The sequence below is a fragment of the Lygodium microphyllum genome, chromosome 26 (assembly GCF_053477565.2).
Source record: "Lygodium microphyllum isolate KBCC chromosome 26, Lygodium_microphyllum_v1.1.10, whole genome shotgun sequence".
Lineage (NCBI taxonomy): Eukaryota > Viridiplantae > Streptophyta > Polypodiopsida > Schizaeales > Lygodiaceae > Lygodium > Lygodium microphyllum.
Window position 1 is genome coordinate 24,186,780 of NC_141160.1, and position 14,816 is coordinate 24,201,595.

A 14,816-nucleotide genomic window follows, 5' to 3' on the forward strand; every position below is an offset into this window, starting at 1 on the left:
TATATATAGGACCGACTTCACTTATTTCATCCATCTCACACTCATTCCTTGCGATGTTCTGTCACTCTCTTTCTCTCGATTACTGCTCACACCCCACTCGGAGGACATTGCAGTTCATGGTCTTCATGTTTCCTTGAACTAGGCACTTTGTCTCCTTCTAGGCTGCATTTTGGGCTGCAAATTCTCTTTCTCCACCTGGCGACCATCTCTACCATCTGGCGTCAAATTGTACCTACGTTTTTGGATGTAGATTCTCTTCCTCCACCTGGTGACCATTATCTCCATTTGGTATCACTAGGCATGTGTATTTTTGTTGCTAGATCAACTCTCTCTACCTAGTGACTATGCTCTGCACTTGGCGTTAGCCTCTCAGGTTATGTTTTGCAATCTGACACCTACTTGGTATCAATGATGGCTTTGACAGGCACTTGCAATCTCAGACATGTGCGTTTTTGTAGTTCTTGCTCCATTAGGGGCTGGACTTTCTCATTGGACAGGCTATCTTGTTGATCCTTATCCTCTGGAGTACGCATTCATAGCTAGTGATCTTCTTCCTTGACTCTGACAACGTTAGAGGACTGTGTTTTGCTCCTCGACAAATGTCCTTCATCTTTAGATTACTTCGATAGCACACTGCCTTAGAGGATCGTGTTTCACTTCCTCTTTAGTGCAGGCTTCCTTCAGGTGTTGTTGCTTGATTCATACAAGGCAGTGCAATCATCTTTAGAGCTTTGGTTCCGTTTTATAGCTTTGTTTAATGATTTAGTGCTTCATCATCTTCCTCTTTCATGTTTTTTGAGTTTCTCTTCTCTCTTAGTGTTTGTTGTACACACATCGTGTTTCTCCCTGCAAACCCTACTGTCTCTCTGGTTTACTTTCGCAACAGTCATTTCTTGACATGGTATCGGAGTAAAAGAGGCTTAGAGAGCCTCAAAGATCCTTTGCATTGGAGAAGGCAAGTTAGGTTGCGAGTTCGGCATCATCTTGTGATTTCCCCCCTTATTTTTGTTGCATCATCGGGAAACACTTTTCTCTTCTTCTCCCTCCCACCCTCCCTTTTACAGGTTGACACTTCGGTACCATGGCTTCTCTTGACAGACAATCCAGTGGGTGTTTCTACTGTGGCAAGAATGGTCATACACCAAAGACTATCGACTTCAACCTTTGCTCCCCACACCATCGGAGCATGTGTCTACCACGAAGCACTCCTTGTGCCACATCTCCTTTTTGGGACAGAGAGATTGTTCTGAATCGGCTATCAGAGTATTACGCTCAAGGCAATAAGACGCATCTATGTGCACTAAGTCCTTCTGAGTAAAAGGAGGATTATTAGGTGCCACAACTTCTTGGAGACTGCAGCAATGTGCTATAGAGGTTTCCCTCATCTATATTCCTACCAATGGTTTCTAGGGCCACGGCCTGCGGTTATGCGGTCTGCTCCACCAAGAGATAGTGATTGTTGGATACCATCATCTCGTCAGTCTGCTTCTTCAAGCGACAGAGGGTGTTTAACTCCTTCCTCTTCTTCAGCTTTGTAGTCCGCTCCACTGAAGAGACAGTGATTGTTGTCCACCCATGGCTCCACTGGAGCTATCTATCACCTCCCCTCCCTTGGATTGCTCCACAGAATGTAACTCCGATGTGGGCATCGAGGAGATTCCATGTGATACCCCTTCCTCCACTCCCTCCTCCACTCAAGTTTGAGAGGCCACTTCTAGGAGCTACCCATTCTCTGTTATAGTGGAGCCCCAAATACCTTCTTTGGCACCACCAGTGGCATTTCCTTTGTCTTTTAATGTTTCAGACTTTGGGTTCATTTCCTAGGGGCCCTTCTACTAGCAGCGATTTAGCTAGGGGCATACTCTATGAGGCAGAGATACAAGATACAACTCTTTAGATATTTGGGTTAGCAATAGGTGGGAGTGCAAACTTTCCTCGAGGCTCTGGCCAAATGTAACAGTTCCAGGTGAACTGGGACATTAGACTGGTGCAACGATTTGGTCCATAGCCTCCTCCCTGCAGTTAGGACTCAAATTGTTGAATCTGGTTCTCCTTGCAGCCTAATTCATTGTATCTTTGCTTCCTTCCCAGTGGAACTGTGTGGCCATGTCTGAAGCACCTCATCCCTGCTAGACGATCTTGACAGGCTTTATATCTGGTTTTTCTATGCTCAAGTGGGCGATTTCCTTTGAGGAGCATGAATAACCATGACTTACAAAAGAAAGAAGGGGGGGGGGGGGGGGGGGGGGGGTGGGGGTGGGTGTGTGTGCAGAAAAAAACACCCATGTTACTGTGGTCCATGACCCAAGTGCATGTGTGCACGAGAATACATGGCTACAGATATGCAGTTGACACTTGAATAAAATCTATAATGAAAAGATTGCTAAGTACTTATTGGAGCAGCTATGGAGAGGAGGGGGGGTGGGTGTGTGTGCAGAAAAAAACACCCATGTTACTGTGGTCCATGACCCAAGTGCATGTGTGCACGAGAATACATGGCTACAGATATGCAGTTGACACTTGAATAAAATCTATAATGAAAAGATTGCTAAGTACTTATTGGAGCAGCTATGGAGAGGAGGGGGGGTGGGTGTGTGTGCAGAAAAAAACACCCATGTTACTGTGGTCCATGACCCAAGTGCATGTGTGCACGAGAATACATGGCTACAGATATGCAGTTGACACTTGAATAAAATCTATAATGAAAAGATTGCTAAGTACTTATTGGAGCAGCTATGGAGAGGAGCTTCATACCTAGAATCCACATGGTATTTGAGAGGAGGAATCACAAGGTTCTGTAACAGTCTGAAGTGCATGCCTTCTGTGAGGATTCAATAGGGCTTGAAGGGGACTAGTTTTTGGCAATGGGCAGGTCATGTCTAGACATGTTGTGGCTTATCAAAATTTTCTGGTCGTAGGTTTTTCATTTTATGCAAGTATAAGCTGTGTGAGATGCATATGCAGCAGGTTGCAAATGATTATATGTACTGCTAATTGTCTGCAAGTGGCATAATATCACAGGTCTGCGGATATCACATTTCCGAGGTGACTTGATGGATCCAACACAAAGAAGTATTGCAGATTTTCTTTGCACTCCCACCTCTCAGGCAGGCAGTTCTAGTGTACTAAAAATTTCTGATGGCTGTATTAGTATCAACAAAGATTCAGAGCAATCAAGCTACTCTCCAGAACAGAAATGTGAACCTAATTTGAAAGGAATCTCTACAGGGGTTGTGGAAGAAGTTGCATTATTATCTTGTTCTCATAGAGAAAGAGTCCAGCCTGGTGATTCAGAATCAATGTCACTTCAAACACACATTAATGACTATATTGATTCATCTGATGAAGCAACTAAAAAAAACCAAACAAGACTTCCTCTCATTGAAAATCAGGAAACTTTGTATAAAGCACATGTGATCAATAGCATTTGCCAAGATCTGCAGGCAGACTTTCAAAGTGATAGTTATGACAGAGGTTCAGAGTCCAGGTTCTTTTGCATGATGAATTGGATCAACGACACTGAATGCTCACTCTGCGGTTTTGAGCTACCAGCATGCTTCATTCATGAAAGACAGGAGCATATGGACTTTCATTTTGCTCAAATGTTACAGCAAGAGTTTACAGGAGGCATCAAGTCCAAAGGCCTTGTAGCTGAAAGCAAGAGATTGCACAGGTCTTTCTTCTTGCCCCAAAGAGTGGGATTGATTTTTCTAGATGAAGTGCTGCTATATTGTAGAGACCTTTTCATGCTTGATAATTCATTGAAGTTGTGATTCCTGCAGCCCATCCAGCAAGGAAATGGTTTCGAAGAAGGGACGGAGCAGTTCTAAGGAGAGTAGCAACTATCTTCCAATTGATGCTTACTTTCCAAAAACTTGAGCATTGCTGCACAGGAAGTTCTTTATTCTTAGATGTGGCTTAAATGATCATTAGCCACTTTTGTTTCTTACTGTATGTACATATTTACAGATGGGTCACTCAATCAGAACTCTCTTTGTAAGTATGTTGCATTTAAAAAATTGAACCTGATAAAGAAGAATGGAATCTGCAATTGCAGTAAGTGCTGAGAGGGGGGACTCACCACCAGTTCAGTTGTCCTGATGCACAAACATTCTTGATGCTTTGATTTATTTTACGAGGATTTAATTTTTTCTTGTAGGAAGAGTATGCTGTGGTTCATCGCTACCAAATAAAATTCTTTTCTTTTTGTTCCACAGGGTTGCAAATGGGATCATTCATCTCCCCCTCTAGATTTCTTCTTTTGCACTTATCCCCACGGGAGACTTGTGCCATGGTTTCCAAGTGGCCTATGTAGACTCCATGGAGGCAATCTTATGGCGTCCTTTTTAGGAATCTCTTCAACTCCCTTTGGAGGGTTCTCGTCTCACTTTCTTCGAGACATTCCTTAATTTCTCAGTGGATCTTTACTTGGGAGAGGTCTACATCCACTTACTTTGGACCTTTCTTATCGAGAGTACCTTGGAAGGGGTGTTCTGACACCCTTGCTGGGAGCTCTCTCTTTATGGCGATTAGAATCATCACAACCCCTGGAGTCATGAGTTCACTTATGCCTCCTTCAGGGTGAGGATCTCTGAAGGGCAGCCATTCTTTCTTTAAGGCTCTATTAGGATCATTGCAACCCCTGGAGTCATGAGTTCACTAGTGCCTCCTTCAGGGTGCGGAGCTCTGAAGGGCAGCCATGCCACGTACTCCTGCTTCCGCAGTTGTGACACTCCAGCTTTGATGTTTGCTGGTGGGGGCTTTGCCAGTGGTTGGTTGGTTTGTGGCTGCCTCATCCATATGCACCTTGCCATGTTGGAGCATTTGTCACTTTTACCTCAATGACACCTTTGTTGCTGTGGAAGCCTTCACAACATGACATTCATGAGGCATTAGCTTGATCATCTTCTAGTCTACGTGATGCCATGCATTCTCTCTTGTAGAGGGTGTGGTTGGTGCCTCAATAGGATTCAATCATCAGATGGCCATTGGCTGAGTACATCATCTTAGCGTTGAACACGACAGGCTGCATCTAGGAACTCGTGCTGCAAAAATGCAAGGAAAGGGCACAGAGAGTTTCCCCTATCACATGCTCTCAAGTCCCTATAAAGAAATTCTTTTTGTATATGCATGAGGCAGTTTTAGCACTCCATAATGTACATAAATGCCCTTTTTATAGGGTCTTTAAAGGTATGTACTTGTTTTCCTTGTTGAGTTTAATCACTCTTGCTCAAAAGATGGCATGGGTATATGCCTAGATTGATTTACTAGACTCCACATTAATCCTTCAGCAAGCAAGATAGAGGCCTACAAGATTGCCAATATTTTTGGATTTTACAAGAACTAGCCTACAGTAAATAATGACAACCACCTTGAAACTCTACACGACATACAAGATATGAAACTTGACTTGTGACATACTTAAATGTGCTAAAGTTATACTCCAATAAAAAAAGAATGTAGAGGTATGCCTAACATAGTAAATCATACTCCAATAAAAAACAAGAATGAACATAGAACAATGTTGCATATTGTAATATCTTCCTTTAAACACGTGATTAAGTTTCTTGAAACATGATACTGCATTTAGGAAAGAAACATTACCTTACATCTATTTTTCGTGACAACTATAACTAGGGTGCCTTTAGATATGCAATTATTTATGGCAAGGTTTGAATTGCTCTTAATAAGGGTTAGAATTTTATCACAGAGAGGACCAAGAAGTATGTTGTAATGTATACTTTTTAATACATAATTTTCCACTTTCTATTTTGCTTTGAGTACTTTGCCTTGATGTAGGTATTCCTCTCATGGACTTGGCTCTTTGGTTGGCTTGGGTGGTGTTGCCAAGATGGTTGATAAAGTCTTTGGGTACGTTTGTTGTTAGGGTGAGCATTCAAGTCTAAAATGCTTCCCTAGGTGCCACCCTTGCATGTAGGAAGGAGTGATAAAAGGATTGAAAGAACTCTTTGAGTATGCATGTGAACAAACTCTTATGTTGTGTTACAAGATTTGGACTAACAGATTTAGTGGGGAGAGAGAGAGAGAGAGAGAGAGAGAGAGAGAGAGAGAGAGAGAGAGAGAGAGAGAGAGAGAGAGAGAGAGAGAGGTTTACTAAGGCCAATGTTGGCCCATGAGGCAGAACCATGTACAATGATGATCATAATTAAATAGTAAAGTATGATGTATTGAAATGTAATTAGTGATGGCCGCATATTATCTAAGAGAGAAGAATGGAGATGATAATGTTCTTTCAGTGATATAATAGAGGGATGATGGGGGAAGGATGGAGTAGTGTGTATTTAGTTCTATAGGTGAGCATGGGTGAGATGTAATGATCACTAATTTCATCTAGTTGAAATCGATGGGTGGAGTATATCATACATCCCCAAGGAGATAATATAGGATAGTATCTAGTCTAATCTCCTAGCTTTGTTAAGTACCGCTCAAGGGATTGGCTAGTCTCCCTCATCTCTCTCTCTTTGGTGTAGCCTTTATATTTGCTATCTCTACCTTCATGATTGACGTGCTACTGTGATCTTCTTGAATCTTTGAACTATCATCCCTTTGTGTAGGTATATTGTGTGTGGACATTGCTTGGAAGAAGTCAGTGAGCTATGATTGCCTCCCTTCCCTCTGTATAGTGCCATCTTGTAGTAATGATGTGTGGAGCCCTTAAATCTCAACCAGGAACTAGTCCAAGTGGTGCTGTGGTGACTCCATAATTGATCTAAGAGAAGTATCTTCCTTGAAAAGTGTGGGTTATTTGGCACAGTAGGTACTATAGGTTTTGCATTTGCATACATAGTACTCCTCTCTCCATCTCTTGCCAATATGGTCTATAGATCTATTTGTCTTTGGGGATATGGGATGCTCTTCTTGTCTCGATTTGGAGTTGATGAGATGAAATGTTGAGCTAGCCAACGGTTGCCTACATCTCATGTGACATGTAAACATCAAAGCGTCTAGGTCTTTCAATGAAATTGGCTATTATGGTCCTCATGAAGCGATCTACGTAATATGACATCTTCATGAGAAGGGGTTGTCAGGGCGAGACCCATGTGTAATGTATGCGTAGATGATAGAGGTCGCGTCACATGACTAAGTTTCTCTTTGATGTAGAGAGGTGTATGGAGGGGGAGTCAATGCCATACTAGAAAAGGAGGGCCGTGGGGGTTAGTCCATGTTTATCCCACATCCTATAAGCCAATGCTCGACTTGTGCACATTGTGAAGTCTCATGTTTTGCTTGTGGCAGTTGCCATTAGGCCTTGCATGCCCTTGTAAGTAGTGTAGGTATATTGTGTGTGGTCATTGCTTGGAAGAAGTTAGTGAGCTATGATTGCCTCCCTCTCCTCTGTATAGTGCCATCTTGCAATAATGATGTGTGGAGCCCTTAAATCTCAACTAGGAACTAGTCCAAGTGGTGCTATGGTGACTCCATAATTGATCTAAGAGAAGTATCTTTCTTGAAAAGTGTGGGTTATTTGGCACAGTAGGTACTGTAGGCTTTGCATTTGCATACATAGAACTCTCTCTATCTCTTGCCAATATGGTATATAGATCTACTCGTCTTTGGGGATATGGGATGCTCTCCTTGTCTCGATTTGGAGCTGATGAGATGAAATGTTGAGCTAGCCAATGGCTGCCTACATCTCATGTGACATGTAAACATCAAAGCGTCTAGGTCTTTCAATGAAATTGTCTATTGTGGTCCTCATGAGGTGATCTACGTAAAATGACATCTTCATGAGAAGGGGTTGTCAAGGGGAGACCCATGTGTAATGTATGCGTAGATGATAGAGGTCGCGTCACATGACTAAGTTTCTCTTTGATGTAGAGAGGTGTATAGAGGGGGAGTCAATGCCATACTAGAAAAGGAGGGTCGTGGGGGTTAGTCCATGTTTATCCCACGTCCTATAAGCCAATGCTTGGCTTGTGCACACTGTGAAGTCTCATGTTTTGCTTGTGGCAGTTGCCATTAGGCCTTGCATGCCCTTGTAAGTAGCGTGTTTGGATGGATGGCACATTGTGTTTAAAATTGAGATTTGGCATAGAGCCTCTAGCATCATGGGGGGTGCAACAAACTTTGCTATGATGATCTCATGTTGTATTGATGGCTTACTATGAATCATCCATGAGAGCATCATGATGTGTGGCCTATCTACTTGTGGCCATAAGTACATACCTAGGTCACGGGTCCAAATCGGTGCACCATACATCATGGATGGTGTGACCAATGTATCAAATAGCCATCGTCATGTATGATGCTCTTAAAGTGCACATGGTGACATTTTCACTCCAACATAGCTAATGTGTCATATCCTCATGTAAATTGATCCTTGACTACCTATGCCATATTGAATCTCCAAGATGATGTAGTTAATGTAATTCCCAAGTGGACATACGAGTCTACCACCTCAAGTCCAACTCCTAGGGTGAAAACTATCCTCATTGGGGATGATGTGTGAAAAATCAAAATCTTGGTTTTTCCAAGATTCACTTTCATTCCCCATTGTGTATAGAAATCACAAAGGGCATTAATATATCAATGTAGACCCTTTTGTGACTTAGAGACCAAAACAATGGCATCACCATAAAGTAAGAGGGAGTATTTGCCATGTCCACCTTGTCCCCTCCTCATATGATGTGGTCCTCTATGTCATCAATATAGAGTCCAAAGAGTGTGAAAGAGAGAATATCCTTGCTTCACTCCTATGGTATTAGAGACCACATCTAAGAGTCCTCCAAAGAACCCCACTCAACCCTCTGATGTAGTGCATAAATACCTTAGATTAGGTGTATAGGGCAAATATACATACATCAATGTTTTAACACTACCCACTTTGTGGTGCCATTAGCACAAAAAGTAACCCTCCTCATGGCATCATTACTTACCTCTTTGATAAGAGGTATGAGGGCTTGAAATATCATGGAAGTAAAGAGAGAGAGTCACATACAATTCTAGTCATCAAGAAGGATAAGTTGGCAAGTTTTGAGGAAACTATGTTGATAAGCCCTTAATGTAGTGTAAAAGTAGAGGTCATTTAAAAAAAGGAAATAGTGAATGTTTGTGAGGGTAGTGAAAGATAGAACCAAATGTTTCCCTATGTTAGTCCAAAAACTTAAAAGTTGAGAGTACATAGAGTTTATGACGAGAAACTCCTAAGAGGCTCAATCCGTTGTTTTGGAGTATTGTTATGAAGAACCTCCTTCCTTGGGGTAAAAATGAGCTCTCTTTTGGCCCTTTAGATCCCTCTCTCCTCCTTCAATCAAGGAATAGTGAAGAGAAGAAAAGTACAATATTCTTTTTCTCTCTTCTTCTAGAATCTTGTTTTGCCTTTTTTATAATGGATTTGGTCAAACTCTTGATATGTGCTCATTTAAGAGTTAGTTTTTAAAGGAGACTTTATATCTAAGGTAGTGATTAGTTATGAGATTGTGGTGCTCTTTGTTTGTTCACATAACGATTTTTAGTATTTTGGCTGTAATGATTATTTTGAGATAAAGTTGTAACAAAATTTAAGGGGTTTCTTTTTAAATTTGAAGGTGATTTAAATACCTTACATCTTGGTCAATGAATACATGTTTTGGCAAAATTTTATGTATTTAAGTCATGTTTGGACGGTTAATTGGATTTCTTTTCACTTGGAAAAATAGATTTGACTTTCTTTCTTAGCATACCTTTCATGACTCTCTGAAATCTCTTGCATTCTACTCTCTTAGATTATTCTCCCTAACTTCGTTGTGCTATGCCATTCACCTTATCTGTACCTCCATTGGGTTCAATCTCATTTGTGATCATCGTTCACATTTGACCTCTCAAAGTAAAGGAAAATCATGTTCGAGAAAGGACTCCACATTCAATAAATGTTATATATTCATGAGGGCACAGTGGCTTTGGACATAATTTGCCAAAGCCACTTCTTAGATTTTGCAAGGCTACATGGATAGGGGTTTGCAACACAATGAGTTATGCGTGGACAAAGATATATAACTGATTGTTTGATCCTCTTACTAATATCTCTCTCAGTTTCTCTAGTTTCACAACATTTTTATATTGTGATGGTGCAAATGCATGACATTTGGGTTACACCAATATTTTAGAGATCCTGCAAGGGAGATTCACTCTAGTTGCTAAAACACAATCGAAAGCCATCAAAATAAAATCACAATGGGAAAAATACATTGATTCAATAAATACTACATCACATTGTGTATGGCAATCAATTAGTGAGAATGAAAGAATTGATGAGATGAACATGGAGGAACCATCCATGATCCTAACATCCAATATGAAGAGACAGATGCATAGTTGGATGAGCTTTAGAAGGTTGACGGGAAGTTGACACGAGCATAATCGAAAGAGAAATCCAATCATAGTTGATTGAGAATAGTGGATAATAGAAGTGACACAAGGCTTGCAAGGATACCCAATAAGAAACTTTGGGTAGAGGGGAGCTTGGATCATCCTTTATGAAGGTTGATGAAGGAAAGCATGATGGAATCTATGTTGAATACCCTAAGTTTAGGACTATAAAGGACAAGGTTGTGGAAGCAATTTGAAGGACATTCAAATGAGTTCTTTGCTATAGATGCATAAGGTAGACATGATAAGGCTATCATTCACACTACAAATTACTCAAATATTTTTGAAGATGTCAAAGGTGGATTTGGTTGTGCACTAAAGAAGAATAGGGTTATGCCTCTTATTAGACCATTAAAATCATAGAGCACCTAAACATACCTAACTTTATCCTTTTGGAGTTGACATGAGATCTTATGCATGCTATATGTGTGAAACCTTTAAAATGAGGGGAAAAGGATACTTACAAAGTAAAATATCTACAAAACAAGTTTCCGACCTATGTGAATAGCTAAGAGTTGATGGTTCCCCCCCTCCCTTCTCCTTGTTTTCTTAGGTCTCGCGGTTGAGTGCATCTAGTAAGGTGGTGGAAGACTTTGGGAAACTCTCCAACTGTGTAGTGGATGCTATGATGGGAGCAGGTGTGCCAAAGGTGGGTAGGGCAGTGGTAGACGCCAAAGATATACTTAAAGTTTCAGAAATGGTAGTAGAAATATCCATAATCAATAAACAGGTTGTAGTCACAGGGATAGCCTAAGCAACGCCTCACACGCCAGGCAGTTGCGCTATGATTGTACCGGACCCAGAAGATTGCATGCACATTGTTTCACGTGCTCTAGATCCCTTCTATCTCTCCAAGTCTCTAACCCCACAAGTTTCCTAGCCTAGCCTATCTCTCCAATCTGGTCTAACCAAGAAAGCTAATCCTTCGTCTAGCCTAATTGTTCAAACAAACAAAGATTAGTAGATGAATCAAGTGACTAGGCAATTGAATGAGCCCCTAAGCTTCGGCAATCTTGTCTAATAAACCTTCGAGCTTTGTGCCTCTTAATCCCACAAGCACGTGTGAGGTAGCCATCCACTTTACAAGTTACTCTCATTAGGGCAAGCATTCCTCTCTCTCTCTCTCTCTCTCTATATATATATATATATATTGCACCTATGAGGGAAGGGAGTGTGAGGCTTGGGCAACCCATGTCTCCCCACCTCCTCCATGTAGGCGGTGCATTAGGGCAAGCATTCCTCTCTCTCTCTCTCTCTATATATATATATATATATATATATATATATATTGCACCTATGAGGGAAGGGAGTGTGAGGCTTGGGCAACCCATGTCTCCCCACCTCCTCCATGTAGGCGGTGCCTCGTGGAGCAACCATTGTTTTAGCCTCCCAATGTGTAGGGTTTTCATTTTGAGCAAGGTAGCTGGGCCCCCTGTTTCGAGTTTGAGTCGCCATGACTTCTTATGAGGAAAGGTGGGTTGTGAACCGTGTCGCCCGCGTGGCACTGTGTTCTAAGATGGTTGAGTGTGGATCCTTGTGAGCTTGGAACTCTTCTGTGGCGTGATCCGACGACTCCAAGCGCCAAGTTACCCTTGTGCAAGTTAGAAAAACGCGTTATGCGTGCTATGAGCGAGCCGCGACGTGGGAGGGATATCAAGGTCGTAACAGCCCATGACGTGATGCGACACACACACACACACACACACACACACACACACACACACACACACACACACACACACACACACACACACACACACACACATATGTATATATATATACGTATATATATATATGTATGTATATATATATATATATATATATATATATGTATGCTCTTTTCAAGAATCTCCCCCTATCTTGCACAGTAAGAGGATTGTGAGATAAGCAACAAGCACTTGCTCTTCAGAAGAGGGCTAGTAATAGTCTCCCAAATGATCCAGGAGAGAATAGGCAATCTATTTTGCAAGCTATGGCATGCATAGAGGTTCCATAGATAGTGAACACGAAGGAAGGAAGAGAAAGAGACAAGATGTTTCAAATGGCATACTTTGGAATGATTTTCATTAAATTTTCCATCTTAAATATAAGGTGGACTAACTTATAGATGCGCAAGACCAATTAACTCAGTTGCATGTGGCTAGGAACTATTTTTTCATGCAATCGTAGGGTTAATTCACATATCCAATGTTTCTCATTCGATTCTTCACTAATTCACTCACTTGTCTCACATTAAGTGTGAATAAATTTTAAAACACAAGTTCTCAATGTTGAAAACGATTTTATATTAAATGTTCAAGGGACTTTAACCTTAATTTTAAAATCTCATGTAGTTGTGGAGCACCTGACATCTTCTTGCTATTTTTAGATTGTTCTAATTTCATGTGCTTTATTTTCTTTGAGCTTCAGGTTGATTTGACTTAAAGTCCTGGTCCCTATTCTGCCTTTGTTTTTAAAAAAATTGGGCCATACACTCGCTACCTTTTTTTGCTTTCTAGCTCCTGAGCAGTTGTGTTGACTTGGCACTGGGAAGAATACATGGGATGTAAATGGCCACGAATGTGTCTCTAAAGTGAGGGAGACCATGATAGCTGTGTGTAGTATGAATTGTCATAATTCAAACACCTTACCTATAATATAAATGCAAAATGGAAAATATAGGAAGTATTGAATTAAGGGAATAGCTATCTTGGCTTGCACATACTTGTTGACACACCTTATGCCAAATGTGGGATTTGAGTCTCACTAGGTTGTCATGTTATAGTCCCTAAGAGACTGCATCACACTCATGGGTATATTGTGGATGGACTTGATGATTTGCTTCACCTTGCACTCCTCTTTGGCGGACAAAAACCAAGGAGCATGATGTAGTTGTATACAACCATCGGAGTGGTCTATAAGGCCAATATGCCTCCATGGTACCAATGTCTTTCAAACCTAGCCTTGCCCCTATAGTGTCTCTATTTCTTGTGATCGAATCCCATAATAAGCTACCAATATTCTTAAGGATGTGCATGGGATCTTAAAAATGATTGATGTTAGCTAAGTCCAATAGGGTAACTCATAGAAGATGGAGAATGATTGCATTCCACCTGGGAGCATTATGTGCTAAAATCAGAGAACACATATACTTTCTATTGCATAGTACATAGATGATCCCTATTGCTAGACCTACTATTTACATGGATATATCACTGGATTCATTTTTGTTTTGCTGGATTTGGCACTTGTGGAGTGTGGATTTAGCCCAAATGTTGGTACATGAACTAAATATAGTGTGTTGTGTGTGGATATAGTGCGTGTGTTCACTTTTGGTATATGAATTGAACATTGGGATTATGTGCTTTTGAGTGCCACAATGATGCTATGCCACATCGAAGGAACAATAACAATTAGCTTGGGAAGGAGTAAAATCAATTACCTTAGGATGGAGTAAAGGGAAATTGTAATCATGGTCCTCATTGTACATACTCCAAGCACCAACACTTCGCATTTTGCATGCATTTCTTCACTGGATGACATTGGAGAAGTGGCTACATTTTGCGTGCATTTCTTGACTTTATTGAGTGCTTCATGTGCATTCATTGTTTGTTTGTATGGTTATGAAACTCATGCAGGTTCATTGTAGTCATCATCCATGGATCTATTGATGATTGTTTTCATATAGGTTGAGTTCAAGGGCCAAGAAGTGAAAGAGACATGCGAGGAAACAATTGCAAATGGAGGTAGCTATTGTAAGTGTATAGTCGAAAGCATGCAGTTCTCTTGATTGTTTCCTTTTGTTGATATGCCAACTTCCTTAAAACCAAGAGTTTAGACCTATTGGCAGAGGGGTTGAGCTCATCTCCCCTTTGTCTCTCACTCTCTTTGAATGAAGTGTGGGATAGTTTTCTCTCACTCTGTATTAATTATAAAAATCATAGATTCCTTAGGTTAATCCCACTAAATCAAGGCCAAACATTTTGCTACAAGGTAGACTTGGAAATCACTTGATTAGCTAACTCCTAATTCTGAAAGGATCTAGATAGTGCTGCTCTAAGGAAAGGAGTCCAGATGACTACCACACATCCCTTCGATCAAGAAAGATGTCACAGTGACTTCCAAATATCCTTTATTTGGCTTGTTGACTCATATCCTCTCTCTCAGATCCCTCATATATTGTGTGCTTGATTAAGCAAGATGTTTGTTTTGATTAGTCTTTCTCTTGACTCAAAGGTTTCACGTGAGTTTTGATTACTTATAGAGAAGGAAGAGAGGTAGAAGAAATGCTTGTGAACTTTGGCGCAAACACAAATGCAATTTTGTTGCATGAAACTACTAGACAACTTTGGGTAATTATCCTATGTGTGAGTATATACTTTGTCTTTAATGCTTCACTAATTACTACCCATCGAATAAAGTAGTTATTACAAATCAAATAGTAGACCCTCTCCATAGATGTAATGGTA

At 40.8% G+C, this 14,816-nt stretch overlaps 1 protein-coding gene across 5 annotated transcripts in view; it reads left to right on the forward strand.

Moving 5' to 3' along the window:
• LOC148013056 (DNA/RNA polymerases superfamily protein) overlaps positions 1 to 5,244 on the forward strand; it is a 50,082-nt gene extending 44,838 nt beyond the window's left edge. For 2 of the 5 annotated variants that reach the window (XM_087667674.1, XM_087667672.1), the window contains 3 exons: positions 3,022 to 3,673; positions 3,783 to 3,829; positions 4,216 to 5,242. In XM_087667674.1, coding sequence (XP_087523800.1) covers positions 3,022 to 3,673; positions 3,783 to 3,829; positions 4,216 to 4,409 — 893 coding nt within the window. In that variant the 3' untranslated portion in view covers positions 4,410 to 5,242. Of the gene's footprint in view, positions 1 to 3,021; positions 3,674 to 3,782 lie in introns of all 5 variants that reach the window. The other 3 variants (XM_087667673.1, XM_087667671.1, XM_087667675.1) reach the window with 3 other exon arrangements.
• The last annotated feature ends 9,572 nt before the right edge of the window (positions 5,245 to 14,816 follow it).